The sequence below is a fragment of the Carlito syrichta genome, unplaced genomic scaffold (assembly GCF_000164805.1).
Source record: "Carlito syrichta isolate Samal-C Ts95f unplaced genomic scaffold, Tarsius_syrichta-2.0.1 Scaffold311144, whole genome shotgun sequence".
Classification (NCBI taxonomy): Eukaryota; Metazoa; Chordata; class Mammalia; order Primates; family Tarsiidae; genus Carlito; species Carlito syrichta.
This window is the reverse complement of record NW_007255240.1, coordinates 82,640-99,036: the sequence shown is the minus strand read 5'-3', so window position 1 is coordinate 99,036 and position 16,397 is coordinate 82,640. Positions and strand designations below refer to the sequence as shown.

Sequence of the window (16,397 nt, the reverse complement as noted above, 5' to 3'; positions counted from 1 at the left end):
GGTGACAGAGTGAGACTCCAACTCAAAAAAAAAAAAAAAAGATGGCATTTGGAGGGTTCCACCACTTCTTTCGCTTGATTTAATTATTTTGATGTAACAAAACATATAAGAAATGTGCAATTTAACAAAGAAGGTTGATTTTTTAAAAATGACTCCATTTGTACAAATTTTTTTTTTTGAGTTGGAGTCTCACTCTGTTGCCCAGACTGGAGTGCAGTGGCCGCTCCTGGCCACCGCAGCCTTGACCTGCTGGGCTCCGGCGATCCTTCCGCCTCAGCCTTCCAAGTAGCTAGAATTATAGGCATGTGCTACCATGCCCGGCTGATTTTTTGATTTATTGTAGAGATGAGGTCTCGCCTGCCCAGGCAGGTCTTGAACCCGCGGGCTCAGGCAATCCACTCACCTCAGCCTCCCAAAGGCGCGGGATTACAGGCTAAGCCACTGAGCCCGGCTTGGAATCAAAATTTTAGGAGCCCATCTGTGGTGATTTTGAACTATGTTCACAGATTTTTGGGGGGACATTTTTCTATTCAAAAGGTACAGCTGGATTTCTCTCCATGTGAGTGTATATTAGACTTAATGATTCATTTCTAATGAATAGAGTATGGCTGAAGAGATGGTACATAACTTTTGAGATTAGGTCATAAAAGACATTGCTGATTCCTCCTTGTTTTCTCTCGAGTCATTTCTGTAATGAGGGAAGCTAGCTATCATGTGATGGGGGCACTCAAGCAACCCTATGGAAAGGCATACCTGGTAAAAAAAAATCAAGGCTTTCTGCCAACAGCCACAGAAGTAACCCATCTTGGAAGTGGATCTTCCAGCCTTCAGACTACATACACAGCAACAGCCTGACTGTAACTTTATGAATGACCCTGAGTCAGAATCATTCAGCTCAGCCTCTATCTGTGCTGGATAACAAATGTTTACTGTTTTCAGTGCTACATGTTGGAATATCTGTCACGCAGCCATTGGCAACTAATACACATTTTAATTGACAAAGAAATATAAACCACAAGTTCAACAATGGCAGAGTGGCTCATATCAGACTAACTATTCTAAAGATAATAATTATAAATTCTGGACAAAATATTTATTTAGGAAAAAAAAAAAAACATTTAAGAGTGTTAGAGAGCAGCCAGAAGAAGGCAGAGGCAGGTGGGGGATTCAATTATTGAAAGAAAGGAGCCGTGCTGGGTATGATCTAAGTTTACACAATTTTTCCTGTAAAGGAATTACCCATTTCTCTTGGTGCACAGAGGCTAGAACTCAGTCAGGAAGGGGTAATCTTATTCTCCTAAGCAGACAGGGGATGGAGTTTGGGGCTTCCAGAGCAGCTGAAAATTTAGAGACGAAATCTCAGAAAGAGCTACAGAGAACATATAAACTCTACTCAGTCACTTGGTTGAACTCTGAACCGTACACACTCTAAGACATTCGATAGGAAAATAACAGCCAAAAGGCTAAATAAACTGAGCAGGTATTTCACCCACAGCCCATTGAGGACAGGGAACTTGGAATTTGAGTCTTGCTAAGTTAGAAGTTTTAGTAAACATTTCAAACTTTCCATTGAAATACCAAAACAGTCATGTTCTAGGAGTAAAGACTATAATGCTTTGGCTAAGGGATTTTCCCCAAAGCTATGAGCAAATTAAAAGGAGACCAACTCTTAAAAAATGAATAATTAAGTCTCCACAAATTCACATTTAACTGACTGCCAGAACAAAACTCAACAGCATTTATACAAAGAGAATCCAGAATCTCTACAATGTAACATAACAGTGTCTACTGTACAAGAAAAAATTACTAGGCATGTGCAAAGAAACAGGAATATGTGACCCACTGTAAAAATAAATATTAGTCATTAGAAACATTCCTATATATGGCCTAGATATTGAAATTCATTCAAGAGACTTTAAAGTCACTATTACAAACATGTTAAAGAGCCTAAAATAAAAGATAAATATAATGGGTGAAAAGATGGGGAATCTCAGGAGTGATCTGAAGTCAGAAAAAAAAAAAAAAAGCCAAAGAATAGACTGGACACAACAAAAGAAAGGATTTAGTGAACCCAAAGAGCAATTGAAAAAACCTAATTTGAAGCACACAGAGGAAAAAGAATTTTTAAAAAATGAACAGAACCTCAATAACCTATGAGGTGTGTTAAGCAGTCTAACAGCTGTAACTGGTGTCCAAAGTGAGGAGAAATAAAATGTGTTGAAAAAATATTTAAAGAAATATTGACAAAATCTTTTTCAAATTTGATTAAAAAATAACAACCCACTAAGAAGCATTGCAAATTCCAAACTGGAATTAATACAAATAAAATTACACAAAAGGACATTATAGTCACAGGCAAAGCACAGGTAGAAAAAAAAGCATTATAAAAGCAGCAGGAGGAACACACCTCACATAAGGGGAACAACAATCAAGATGACAACTGACTCATCATCGAAGCAATGGATGCCAGAAGACAATGGAATAACATATTTCAGGTGCTGAAACAAAAACATGTCAAGTTAGAAGGCTATGTTCAGCAAAATTTCTTTTAAAAAAACGTGGTGATACTTTCATACAAAATCTGAGAAATTCTCACCAGCATACCTGAACCTCAGGAAGTACTAAAATAAATTATTCAGGTGAAGAAAAATGAAACAAAAATGGAAATCTGAAGCTAGAACAAGTAAGGAAGAGTGCTGGGAGGGTACATATATAGGGAAGTATATTTCTTTTTATAATTCACTTAAAACCAACTGAACATTTAAAACAAGAATAGTAGCAATGCACTGTGGGTTTATAACGTATATAGAAAAATACATAAAAACAACAGCATGAAGGATGAGAGTGTGAATTGAAATATTCTGTTTTAGATTTACACATTACACATGAAGTATACCATTAATTCCAGATAGACTGGGGAAAGTTAGGTTATACATCATACTCTCTTGAGTGACAACTAAGAATAAAAGGTATAGCTTCATGGTCAGCTCCAGGGACATCTCTAAGAAATTTCCTGCCACATGCTAGCACACTCAGAAAGGGCATCTAGGTTGGGGCACCCAAAGATTGCTCTACTCAGAGGTGGGCTTGGAGAGGGGGCAGAAAGAAGGGGTGGCTGCCTGTGTAGATAGACTGAAGCTGTCTGTGTACAGCATCTTTGGAGTCATTGGCTGTCATGGGATCTTTGGGTCAGGGCCAGCCTCAACCCCACACCAGCCTTTCCATACAGTCCAACCTCATAACCCCTATCTGTGTGTGGCAGGCTCACCTCAGCTCTGTGCTGCAGACCCCATTGTGTCATCAGCACTCCCAGGTGCAGTTAAATCCTCTGGTGTTGAGCTCGAGCCATATCTCATGCTTCTGTCCTCACCGAATGCTTGTCCTGCCACTCCTGGGGCTCCCTGTCTGCTCCTCCTCCCCATCTGCTCCATTTCAGTGCATGGGCCTGTACTGTCTTCCATGTTGGTTCCCACCAAAGATATGCCAAGCTCCCAGAAACCTCAAACTGTGCTTGTCAACTCCTTCATCTCCTCCTCAATGTCTAGCCCAATATTATATATGCAGTACATGCTCAACAATAGTCAATGCATTAATTTAAAAACATTCCTGTTCCCAAGCCTTGCAAATGGAGCTGCTCCCTCCAGATTTGAGAAACTTGGGAATACAATTTGGCAATGAGTGTAGAGCTATCTAATGACAACAAACTGTCTTTATTTCTGGGAGGGTCTTTAAGTGCATTACTTCTACTGACTCCTCCCTACCATTCACGATAGTCCTCTAAACCAGCACTTCCCAAATAATCACTTGTAGACAAACCCTCTGGATATCTTGTTATATGCAAATTCTGACTCAGTAGGCCTGGGATGGGGGATTCTGTACTTCTAATAGCTCCCAGAGGTTGTCGATGCTGCCAGTCTAGGGACTTTGAGGAGCAAGGCTCAGACAAACAAACCCAAAGATGAGGTCCACTTCCTCACTCAGAGCAAGACAGATCATTCTTATTCTCCCTCAGAGTTTCCACAGAGGGACGGAGCTGCTCAGTGACTCTCTGCACACTTAGCCCTGAGCCAATAATCTCACACATGGAATCTGACTTCATCATCATAACAAACCTGGGGTGGCAGCTGCATCATCACCACCCTCCCCCCTACACAGAAAGATGCCTTGGCTCAGACAGGTTATGTGAGTCATCCAAAGACATACAGTCAGTGAGTGGTGGGAATGGAAGTGGTGCCCAAGTCAGCCTGATTCTATAGCTCCTGGAGAGACTTCTCAGGGATCTTCACATATCACCAAGGGTTCCAGGGAGAACTCACACATCTCAGCGTACAAGGACCACCCACAAAGGAGTGAAGCCAGTTGACAGAGTCTCCTGATTTGTTCTGCAGAACACACCCTTGGGGGGTTAATTCTGACATAGAATGACAAATCCCAGCCACTTCAAATTTGATTTCCAAGGGGAAAGGCAGGCAGAGACTCTTAATTAAGTAAAAGCTGGAGACCCTCTTTTCACCACTCAAGAAATACCCCAAGGACTGGGTGATCTGGGGAACGCCTGGCCCAACCTCCCCATCGTGCACTTCTTGTAAGTGGAGCAAGGGCCTGCAGCGGCTCTCACAAAGGCTTGACAGCAGGAGCAGCAGCAGCACCCTGGGAAGGCAACTTCCCACCACTGTCATCTGACTGGACAAGAGCACCTTCCAGGCAGAAAGGCCTCCCTCATGAAGCTGGCAGTCCCTGAAGGCTATCTGACCCCCCTCCTCTGCTCTCATCCTCTCAGGTTCTGGCTCAGTGATGAGCACCTGGCAGGTACTTCAGAATACTTAGTGGCTGAGCTGTCACACTGCTAGGCTCTGGGGAGGTACAAAGACGTGAGACTCTACTCCAAAGTCCCATGTTAGTAAGGGCAGCTTGACTGACCAATATGAGAAGCTAAATAACAAAGTCAGACACACCCAGGTCGGGCACTGCTCCTGAAGGGGCCTGGAAGAGCTGACTCCTCTGATGAACAAGACTGGGGGAGGGAAGCTAGATTCAAGGTGCTTTACAGAGCAGAGTGGGCGTGAGCTGGCTGTCACAGGGGACTGAGCCAAATGGAGAGGCAGGGAGAAGCAGGAATGGGAATGGTTGAAGACCAGGCATCAACAAGGAAGACTGCGCATGTCTGAGGGACAGTATGACAAATGTCCTGTGACTACGGTCAAGAACAGGGGCAGGAGAAGTAGACTGGAGGCTTGAGTGGGAGCAGCGGCCTAGAACAGCCCTTCATCCCAGGTAAAGACTGTAACTCTGGGAGGTGACAGAAAGCCATGGAAGAACTACGAGCAGGGAAGAACTGACATAGCCTTTGGGAGGAGTGGGCTGGTTACCAGTAGCAAGTCAGCATCCAGGCTAGTAGGGTCAGAGGAAAAGGGGTACCTTTCTGATGGGACCTGCAATGGCTTTCAGGCAGGACACTGAACAGTTCCTCTGTCTCGAGGATCCCACCCCTCTGTACCCATTGTCAGGGCCATGGCACAGATGACACTGCTGCTTCCAGCCCAGGGATCTGACACGGCCGAGGCCAAAGGATGGGAGGCTGCTGAGACCTACAGAAAAGAGGCTCTGCAGCACCCCTGCTCCAGGCCCCTGGGCTCCCAGGCTGCCGCTCCCCGGCCTTACCTCCTATTTTTGCGTTGTATGCTATGCCCACGATGCAGTAAGAGTTGTTCGCTGAAGCAGCAACTTCTCCTGCACAACGAGTCCCGTGTCTGAAGCAAAGGGGGAAAAAATAGTTAGGACCCAGCCCAGCACATTTTAGTGAATTCAGCAAACTGCTCAGTTCTTGAGCAACCAGACAGTCAGTTTTCCCAAAGCCTGGGGTTAACACGGAAGCCCATTCCCTGCCTTCCCTCTCATCACCACCCCTCCTCTGGAAGGGAGCACCAAGTCAAGCTTCACACAGCCCTTCCTGCTGCCCTGCACATGGCAGGTGCTTGCTCAAGAGCTGTCTTTTCCAGGATGCCTTCCCTGACCCCCAAGTTGGAGTTGGGGCACCTGCCCCCAGTGCCCGTGGCCCATGCTTCCCAGCACTTGCTGTTGGCACATGCCACTGCTGTAGAGGGGCTCGGGGGACCTCAGCTCTGTGTCTCCTGTGACTAACAACATGTCCCTCAGCACACACAGGTGCAGCATTGATGCTGGCCTGACCCACAGGATGGAAAAAAGAACAAACTGGTGTTTATGACCCACGTCTCATCCCCTGTGCTCCTACAACGCCATGCTCACCCTCGGATAGCACTTTCTTCATTTCTATAGCCATTGAAGCAGAAGCTGATGAACAACACTCTAAATTAAACACTCAACAGCAAGCAGCTGGAGGACGATGAAGAAATTACCAGAAAAACAAACTGCTTTCCTCAGTAATAACCCCATTCTCTGATATGCCACATCAGGTCGATTCCTCTAGCAGGGGCCAAAATATGGGCACCTTTAAAGAGCACATCTTCTAGATGAGTCCACAGGGAATGAGAATCATTGATTCATATTTAAAGCTGCCTTTACAAATGTCCAGGGCCCATGCACCAGCCCTTTGGAAGGGAGTCATCCATCGTCCTCTGGAAGCCATGTAGCCCACAGCCACGGCTGTCCACATAGTCAGAGCTCGATGGCTCATGATGGATTCAATCCTGCCCTTCAAGGGTCACTGCGTGGTATCTGAACCATTCAGATACCAAATATTTCCTCCCTCTGTCCCAGGCATTCCCACTGCTGGGCAGAAAGGGCACCTTGGGACATCTGTGAGGCAGGGAAAGCAGCCCAGGCTGGGCCTCTGCGGGCTCTGGGAGCTCTACAGACTGTTGTGCTAAATTCGTGGGACCCCTCTGCAGAATACCGTGCGAGCATCAGTTTGTGAACCTCAGAACCGAATCAGCTGCAAACTAAAGCACTGGGGCGAGAGGCTGTACCTGGGTGAGCATCTTGTCAACAGTGGGCAAGGAAGGTAGGGTTTTTGCTACTTTCCTCTAAATATTTTTGCCAGATGGTAAAAGTTCAGAGCATGGGGCAGACTGACAGAGAAGAGACAAGCAGGCACAGCAAGTGAATGCCCAGGACCAATCCCAGACTACCGTTTACACTGCACAAGTTATCTGGTCTCTTCAGACCCCATGTCTCCATCTGCAAAACGATGGGGACACAATAACACCCATCATTTCCTGAGCGCCTACTGCTTGCATTCCTCACACACCATCTCACTTACCGCCCCCCTCAACACCCAGTGAAGCAGGGGGTGTCACTGCCCTGGAACAGCCTCTAAGACAACAAGACGTGAGTCCCAACCAGGTCATCCAACATGCACAAAGCTACAAAGACAGTAAGTGGAGGAGCTGGGATCTGAACCTGGACTTGCCCAGCAACTCTCATGCCCCCTACACCCCTTCCTCCTTGCTCATAAGGTAACAGAGTTACAAAAACTAAGGCATGTGTGTGACCCATGTGCTCAAATACACCAACGTGTCATTTTAGCATAGCTGGTCATGGAGATTGCTAGACTCTTAGGATTCTTTTGAAATATTCCAAGAAGGTTGGTAACAGGAACAATGTTGTCAAACTACCAAGTCTAGCTGACAAGCAGTGGTAACGCCCCAAAGGAAGAGGCTAAATCCACAGGAGCCACCTCAGGCCTGAAGGGCTGTGCCTGGTGTGACTTGGGACTCCTGGTTAACCCCAACTCATCACCTCTCCAGATCCCTCGTGTGGACCCTCCATGGCCACTCTGCAGGGAGAGAAGAAATGCAGGGGAAGAGAAGACAGGGTGACATACTTATTTTCATTGCTGGCATCATATCGTGGTGATGGGTCATAGTCGTTTCCATTGACATCATAGCTTGCATAGGAATCCTAAGAAATTAAATAGTGAGTGAAGAGACATGGGACAGCATATAGTCCTGTTTTAAATCATTTCTACACTCAACTGCAAAGGAGAGAGACCATCCACAAAGTTTCTCTCTTTCTGTGACTATTATGTTATATATATTTATTGTAAAATACACATAAGATTTACTTAACCACTGGTAAGTGTACAGTTCTGTGGTATTAAGTACGTCCACAGTGCTGCACAACCATCACCTCCATCCATCTCCAGAATGTTTTTTCTCTTGTAAAACCAGAACTCTGTACCCATCACACACTAATTTCCCATTCCTTTCTCCCAGCCCCTGGCAACCACCAGTCCACTTTTTTGTCTATTAATCTGACTACTCTAGATACCTCATGGAAGTGGAACCATGCAGTATTTGTCCTTTTGTGACTGGCTTATTTCACTTGGTATAATATCCTCAGGGTTCATCCATGTGGTCGCATGTGTCAGAATTTTCTTCATTTTAGCTTTTTAATATGTATGTTTTTGTTTACATACTTGTAGTAATAGCATTAATATAATGTTTTGTTTTGTTTTGTTTTTTGAGTTGGAGTCTCACTCTGTCGCCCAGAAAGGAGTGCAGTGGCCGCTCCCGGCCACCACAGCCTCGACCTGCTGGGCTCAGGCGATCCTTCCGCCTCAGCCTTCCGAGTAGCCGGAATTACAGGCGTGCGCTACCATGCCCGGCTAATTTTTTGATTTATTGTAGAGATGAGGTCTCACCTTCCCAGGCGGGTCTCGAACCCGTGGGCTCAGGCAATCCACTCAACTCAGCCTCCCAAAGGTGCGGGATTACAGGCTGAGCCACCAAGCCCGGCTTAATGTTGCATCCTCCTTTTAATACATGACAAAAGCTTTCCAGTGTCACTGACATGGTCTTTAAACTCATTTCTAAGGCTGCATAATCAAATGGAAACAATATGATTTACCATCAGGTTCCTGAAAGTTTTTAATGCATTTTTCATATTAACTGTATGCCAAGCTCTCTTCTTCACATTTATCAACTAATTTGATCCTTATGATAACACACTGAGATTGTAGTCTTATTAACCAGTGTTATAGATGGTGACACTAAGGCACAGAGAAGTTAAGCAACTTGACCAAAGTCTCAGAGACAATAAGTCCCAGAGCCAGGACAGAGGCCCAGGCAGGCTGGGTCCAGAGCCCTCGCTTAACCCTGTAACTGTTCCTGTTGCTAATATCACCATGCATATGATTCTTAGTTCTTGAGGTTCCATCCCTAGAAGTATAGGTGACTTCACAAACATGAATGAGTTCTTCTCCAAACCCCTCTCGCTGGCATCAGAACGCTGGCAGGTAGCAGAATGTTTGTTTCCCTAGCCCTCTCTAGCATGGTTTTCTATATTGCCTAATTTAGTTGGGAAGGGATGGGGGGAAAATGACACCTTACTATTTTTTAAACTTGCATTTATTTAACAACTTGCAAGCACAGTTAACTATCTTCCCACATCAGTTCCAAGGCTTGACTTACATAATTTGGGGCCAGGTCAGGGTGATTCCTCTCTATGCCATCATCTAGGATGGTGACCACCACGTTTTTCCCCGTGTAGCCCCTCTTCCATGCTGCCTGGATGTTCATTTCCGACCGGCAGCGGCTGTTCTTGTCGTCACAATGCTGTATGCACAGAAGACACAAAGACCCCCAATGTGGGTACTCCTGGAGCAGAAGTGACATACTGTGCAGACCCCGCAGGGTGGTGCTGATGCTTCAAGTAAATACGGACACATCTGCCCCTGCTTCATACAGCGGAGATTCTGTCCCCCACCCTGATCTGGAAGAGTGAGCAGCAGGGCTCCTGAGGCTTCTTCTGTACTTGCAATCTGCCTCTCACTTTCCCAGGGCATCAGCTCCTGTCGGAGGCTGGTCTTCACCATGTAGACAGTCCTTCAGCCTGCTTCAAGTCGCTTCCCTACTCTAAGGGCATTCGCTGGGACTGTCACAGTTTCAGAAAAGATCCACAGGAAGGCTGTGCTGCACAGCCTTGAAGCAGGTGTTTTACACACTCAAGATGAAGTGTGTGTGTCTCAAGTTGTCATGTAAGCCTAGTTTTGTTGGGGGAAATTAGCTCAGTTCAGAGACCCAGCAGTGCAAATGCTCTTGGGCAGAGAGAGGCCCTGTCCTACTCACCAGGTACCACATGTTGGACCAAATGGGATCGTTGAAATAAAGTGCCTGTGAGTCACTTCGCACCTGTCTCTTCACCCTGCGCTTCACTTCTTGTTGTTGGAGCCATTTTACCTACCAGGAAGAGATACAGTTACTGTTCATTTTAGAAATGCTTCCCTGATTTCATGTTGCCTCTCTGTGGGTGCTATAAGTTTCCTTTCCATGATATCTGGATCATAGTAGATGTTTTAGATGGTAAGCTCCAAGGGGACATTTTCACTTCAAAGTGACTACATTTGAAAAATGAGAACTTGCTTGTGTATGCAGATGAAGAAATAATACCATTCTGATAGATTTTGAAGTCATTTTACTAGAAGAAAGGAAGGAAGGGAGGGAAGGAGGGAGGGAGAGAGGGAGAGAGGGGGAGAGGGAGACATGAGGGAGGGAGGGAGGGAAGAAAGGCAAGCCTTTGAAGTTGCCAATAAATTGGTGACCCTTGTTCCGAAGGAAAAGGAAATATATGTATGGGAAATAAGTGAATGAAGAAATTGCTCAAATTGTTATTGGAAACTGCTTTTCAGTGAGAACAAGAATCAGCAAATTATGATAAGCTACATATTGAAAATTTTGGCAGCCACTAAAAACATGGTACCAAAACATACACAGAGAAAACTCTAGAAAGGGATACAGCAAAATATTAATAGCCACAATTCCTGGGTGGTGACATTACTGCTAATCTAAAATTTTTAAATTATTTCAGGATTTTATAAATGTCTTTCAATCAGTATGATTTGCCTTCATGATCAAGGAAAAAGTCTGAGAGGCAGTACCACTGATATTTAAGAGTAAGGATCCAGGAGCCAGGCTGCCCGGATCCAAAACCCCACCCCACACTCACCAGTCGTGTGACTTGGAGTGGGCAGTTAATCTCATGGCCTCAGTTTGTTCATCTGTGGAATGGGGGTTGTCATGAGGGCCAGTATATGAACCAGTATACATAAAGATAAAGTGCTTGGACCAGTACCTGGCACACAGCTGTTCATATCATTATGCATATACATTCTTCAAGATGGAAAAGCTTTTTCATTTTTAAAGGATCTCAGGAAAAAAATTCAAAGGCCCAGTGTGGGAACATTTCCTTGGGTCTTGCTATAGTGGGTCCACCTGATTCAATAATGCTGGAAGCTGGGCTTCCAGTGCTAGAGCCTGAGATGGGCAGGACAAGGAAGAGCACCTGGCCCCTGATCTCAGAGCATCTGCACTTTATAGTTAGGGACTCCCACCAAGCAGACAACAGAGCCTGATGTGAACTCCAAACAGGGCAGGCTGCCTAGAGGAGGTGTCATGGGTTGCGCGGGAGAGAGTGGTGAAAGAGGAGTGGAAGGAAGTTAGAAGAAGGAGGGAGAGGCAGGGGGTCCAAAGTGATCCGAGGCTGGTGACCCAAGGCTGGTGATGATTCCAGGCTGGTCCTGGAAGCTGGAATTGTTGTCCAGTGAGGAGTGTTCTGAGGCTGCGCAGGCAGGTGTGACGGCACCAAGGGCTGAGGGAGAAACTGTCCCTTCCTTTTCTCCTCCACACTGTCAGAGCTGAACGGCTGCACACATGGCCTCACATTCAGGGGTGGGGACTGATCTTAAAGGTGTCCTTGGTGCACAGGACAAAATGCTCAGAGAGAAGTATCACAGCCTGACCCACCACCCATGTGATCAGCCAGTGAAACACCAGTAGACCGGAACCACTGCAAGAAGCTCAAAATCAATTTTGGGTTAGACACTTTAAAAAGCCACAGCACCACATCTTAGATAATTTATAACGGCCACTGATAGATACTTCTATGGAAAATAAAACTGTAAAGTGGGATATTTTGTTCATAACACCTGCTGATGGCATCTGGCAACGTCCCCATGTATTACAGCCTGAACTAGAAAGCTTTTACCTGGTAGAAAACACTGCAAACAATATTTCATAATCTGTTCAACGCCCATTTATAAAGTACAGTGGTACATAGGTCCCACACGGCTCCAAGCTCCTTCCCTGCCAGGCTTGCCAGGCTGGACCCTGTTCAAACTAAAGGGCCCTGGACTCACTCCCCATCCTAAGACCATCTAGCACCTTTTGGCTGCTGTGTCTACCAGGTCAGACTTCCAGTCAGGGAAGGAGGCAACTCCACTCTTCTGAGCCCAAGTGGATGCCACCCTACCCAACCCAAGTCAGTTGTGTGATACGGGAAAGCATGTTGCCAGAAGTCACAAAATAGTTCCCTAGAGGGATCAAAGAACCTGGGCAAACCAGCTCCTTACCGTTGCCAGGCTCTGGGTAAAACTCCGCATTGGCATATAGTTCCAAGGGTGGGCATGATAGCCCGGATCCGCAGCAGAGTGAGGGGCTCTTTTTCCAGTGTGGTGTGGGGGACAGCCCTCTCCCTGCTCACAGGCCTGCTTGTGATGTCTCTGACAGCAATGGAGGCACCATTGGGCCAATGGAACTGAACACTGTGCAAGAGATGACTTGCCAGGCACAGCGGTTTCTGGGCCTGAACTATAGTCACAGAGGGTGATTCACCAGCAGTCACTTGGTCCTGGCCTCCAGGCTCCAGTCACTGCCTCCTTCTCACCCAGCTCCAGGAAAGCACAAGGAGATCCCGGATCCTGCTTCCTGCCCACTGTAAAGGGTACACAGTTTTCCAGGTCCACCATCCCCGATTTCTCTGGAAAGTGGGCATCCTGGGGCCACTTATCCTGCTGCTCACTCAACAAAAAAGCATCGAGGCTTCCAGTGTATCTGGAGCCAGGTTGAGAAGATGAGCATGACTATACCTGGTCCCCCTCCAGGACCAAGGTGCCCAACCCCTTCTCCAGCTCAGACAAAAAGCTCTACTTCCAAGGCCCCTCAGGATGGCACCAGGAGCCACCCGGCTGCTCTGGGAAGCTCTAAACCAAGGGACTGAAACTTCAGCTCCCTCATCAAACAGAAGCAGCCACTGCCCACGCTAAAGGAGCACCTCACACAGGCATGTTTCAGGTTCCCATTACGTGACAGGTGAGGCTATTTGTAATAAAGGACAACAGAGTTTAGGGCCTCAAAGCATGGGTCACTCGTGCTTTTTCTTCTAGAACTCGCAAACAAATGGTAAGATAGTGAGAGTCAAGGGTCGGGGGAGGCCTGACTCTTGGACTATTTTACCTCACATATGCAATCATCTTTGTTAGAAAAAGCAACACAAGAGCCTTTGTAGGACTGAAAATATTCATTCTCTCCTGAGAGGGCCAGACAAATGGGAAGTCATAATGTTCCTCCGGTGGTTTACCTGGATTGTCACTTTACAAGAAGGCTTCAATCACAGGCTATGCACCAGATCCCCCATAACTTCTGTGGGGTGTTCAGACTTTCTCTTTGGGGAAAGTATATGGGAAGAGATAGTAGAATATGTTTATTCACCTTTCAAGGCCATAGATTTCTAATCTGGAAAATAAACTCTGAACCCAAGTAAACCTAGGAATGAGTGGGCCTAGGGCAAAAGAAAATACATTTTTGTGGCTATGTGTGTATGGTTAAGAGTTGAACTCATATAGGGAGACCCCCCCAACCTTCTTATGGAGAGGAAAATGTGGTACCTTTCAAAAGCTTCAGATCACTGGATTGAAGGAAGGGGAAATAGGTCTGACAAGAAAGTTCCTGCTGGTTCTATTCCATTCTCTCTAGGTTTTGGCAAATGTAGTTAAGATTTTTGCAGATATAGTAAAGGATCTTGAGATGACAGCATCTTGGGTTATCTGGGTGTGCCCTAAATCCAATAACAATTGTCCCTATAAATGAAAGACAGAGGGAGATTTGCGACATACAGGAACAGAAGACACCCACACATGAAGGCCTCCCAGGCCCATCGCTGTCAGGCTAACTACGTCCTTCCCTGAGCTTCAATGAGGCTAGACATGGCACCGCAAATGAAAGCTGCCCCAAAATGAGATTGCTCCTCACCCAGGTGCCACTCATCTTTCTGTGTCTATTTACTTATTTATTTATTAGACAGGGTCTCACTCTGTTGTCCAGGCTGGAGTGCTGTGGCACAATCCCGGTTCATTGCAATCTCAACCTCCTGGGCTCAAGTGATCCTCCTACCTCAGCCTCCCAAGTACCTGGGACTACAGGTGCATACCACCATGATCCAGCTTATTTTTTTATTTTCACAGAGACGACATCTCGCTATGCTGCCCAGGCTGGTCTCAAACTCCTTGGCTTGAGCAATTTTCCCCCTTAGGCCTCCCAAAGTGCTGGAATTACAGGCGTGAGCCACCATGCCTGGTCAGGAGTCTCCTAATTTGAAAGCACCTGTTCCCCACATCAGAACAAACTGAATCCCCTCCAATACTAGTGTCTTCTAAGGGTGCCAGGATCCCATGCCCTCTAGTTACCACCATGCCCAATGTCCCCTTGTATCTGGACAGTCACAATGGCTCCCTAGGGGTGCCCCTGCCTTCCTCCTCCATGCGACTGCCACATGACCAATCTCACGCCCTCAACCTCCTTCTCACTCCCCAGGGCCCTCCATGGCACGTGAGGCCTCTCCAGTCTAGTCTGCCTCCTCGCCCAGCACGCCTAAGTTTCTGAGAGCATCCCTGCAGGTTGAGCTCTTCTACAGGGTGGCTCTGTGTCTTCTGATAAGAAGACCCTTCCTCCTCCTCACTGGGACAACTTGTCTCTATCCTTTAACCCTCACCATCTGGAAACCTCTGACACCCAGGGAAGACAGGGTGGGGGCTCCCCTTCTGGGCTCCCATGCCTCGCTACGTGTCTCTACTGCTGCCTTCACCTCGACATGTGGGTATTATCTGTGTAGACATTCACCTTTCCCTTTAGAGGGAGGGATGTGTCTCAACCTCCTTGTTCCTCCAGCTCTTAGCAAACATCTGCCCTGTAGGAGGGACTTGACCAGCAAAGATTTGCAGGACTCAACTACTGCCCTCCTTCTTATGAAAAAGAGAGAATGGATCCTGGACAAAAGAAAGCCAGGCATGTATCTGTCAAAGGTGAGGGGCTGCCTGCGCCTCCCCATTCCAGCACAGGCCCAGTCTGTGGTAGGATACACGTGGGTGATTTGATCCTCCTCTGCTCCCCACTGTTTGTACACTCCAACTGGACAGGGCTTTGTTTTGCTCATCACAGTATTCCAGTGTGTCAAGTAAGCGCTCGCTAAATGTTTCATAAATGAAAGAATGATGTGCATTTGAGTTATAAATATGCTGCTGCCACAAGGAGATTTTAAAAAACATATGGGGAGGGACACCCCCCTCAAAAAATCTAGAATTACCTCTTGGAGGGCAGGCCCTTTGTAGTACACTTGGAATTTGTTCCTCCAGATCAAAGTGTCAACCCAAGTTTTTATCTGGAAGTTTTGAGAAGGCTGCATCATGATTTGAGGAAGAAACATTCCAAGTTGTGGTAAACAGGTGACTGGTTCTTCCACTAGGACAATGTACCTGCTGGCACCACGCCGAGTATTTAGCAGTTTTTGACCAAAAATGGCATGGTCCTTGTGCCCCACCCTCCCTATTCACTGGCTCTCACCTCAAGCGACTTTTTTTGTTTCTCCAGATGAAAAAAGTTCTCAAAGGGAAACATTTTGCTGATGTGGAAGAGGTGAAACCAAAAACCCCAGAAGCACTAAAAGGCATCAAAACTGAGGGGTTCAAAAATTGTTTTGAGCAGTGGAACAAGCATCTCGACAGGTATACTGTAACAAATGAAGAGTACACTGAAGGTGACTGAAGTTCAACTCCAAATGGATCAAAGACCTAAACATAAAACCTCAAACTTTAAGAATACAAACTTTAAGAGTGTTTCCTGCATGTTCAGGAGGAAACACTCTAAAGCGCATTGGAGTAGATAACCAATTCTTGATCAAATTCTCAAAAGCAAATGACACAAAAGATACAATAGACAAGTGGGACCTCATCAAACTGAAAAGCTTCTGCAATGCAAAAGAAACCATCAAGAGAGTGGGTAGACAACTCACAGAATGGGAAAAAATATTTGCTAACTGTGTATCTGACAAAGGTCTAACATCTGGGATCCACAAGGAACTCAAACAAGCCAAAAGGAAGAAAACAAACAGCTCCAATAAAAAATGGGCAGAGGACATGAATAGACACTTCTCAAAAGAAGACATATGAGCAGCCAACAGATACATGAAAAAATGCTCAGTCTCACTAATCATCAGAGAAATACAAATCAAAATCACATTGAGATACTACATAATGCCAGTAAAGATGGTCATCATTAATCAAAAAACAACAGATGCTGGCACAGGTATGAAGAAAAGGGGGTACTTCTACACTGTTGGTGGGAGTGCAAACTAGTCCAACCTCTACG

The 16,397-nt window shown here is 46.1% G+C and overlaps 1 protein-coding gene across 1 annotated transcript in view; it reads right to left on the bottom strand.

Annotated features, from left to right (window-relative positions):
- The window catches only part of PCSK6 (proprotein convertase subtilisin/kexin type 6), a 147,262-nt gene that overhangs the window by 107,036 nt on the left and 23,829 nt on the right, over positions 1 to 16,397 (bottom strand). Inside the window, exons 5-8 of the mRNA XM_008068524.2 lie at positions 10,050 to 10,160; positions 9,393 to 9,536; positions 7,805 to 7,881; positions 5,662 to 5,750 (exon numbers count right to left, since the gene is read on the bottom strand). Coding sequence (XP_008066715.2) covers positions 5,662 to 5,750; positions 7,805 to 7,881; positions 9,393 to 9,536; positions 10,050 to 10,160 — 421 coding nt within the window. The remainder of the gene's footprint in view (positions 1 to 5,661; positions 5,751 to 7,804; positions 7,882 to 9,392; positions 9,537 to 10,049; positions 10,161 to 16,397) is intronic.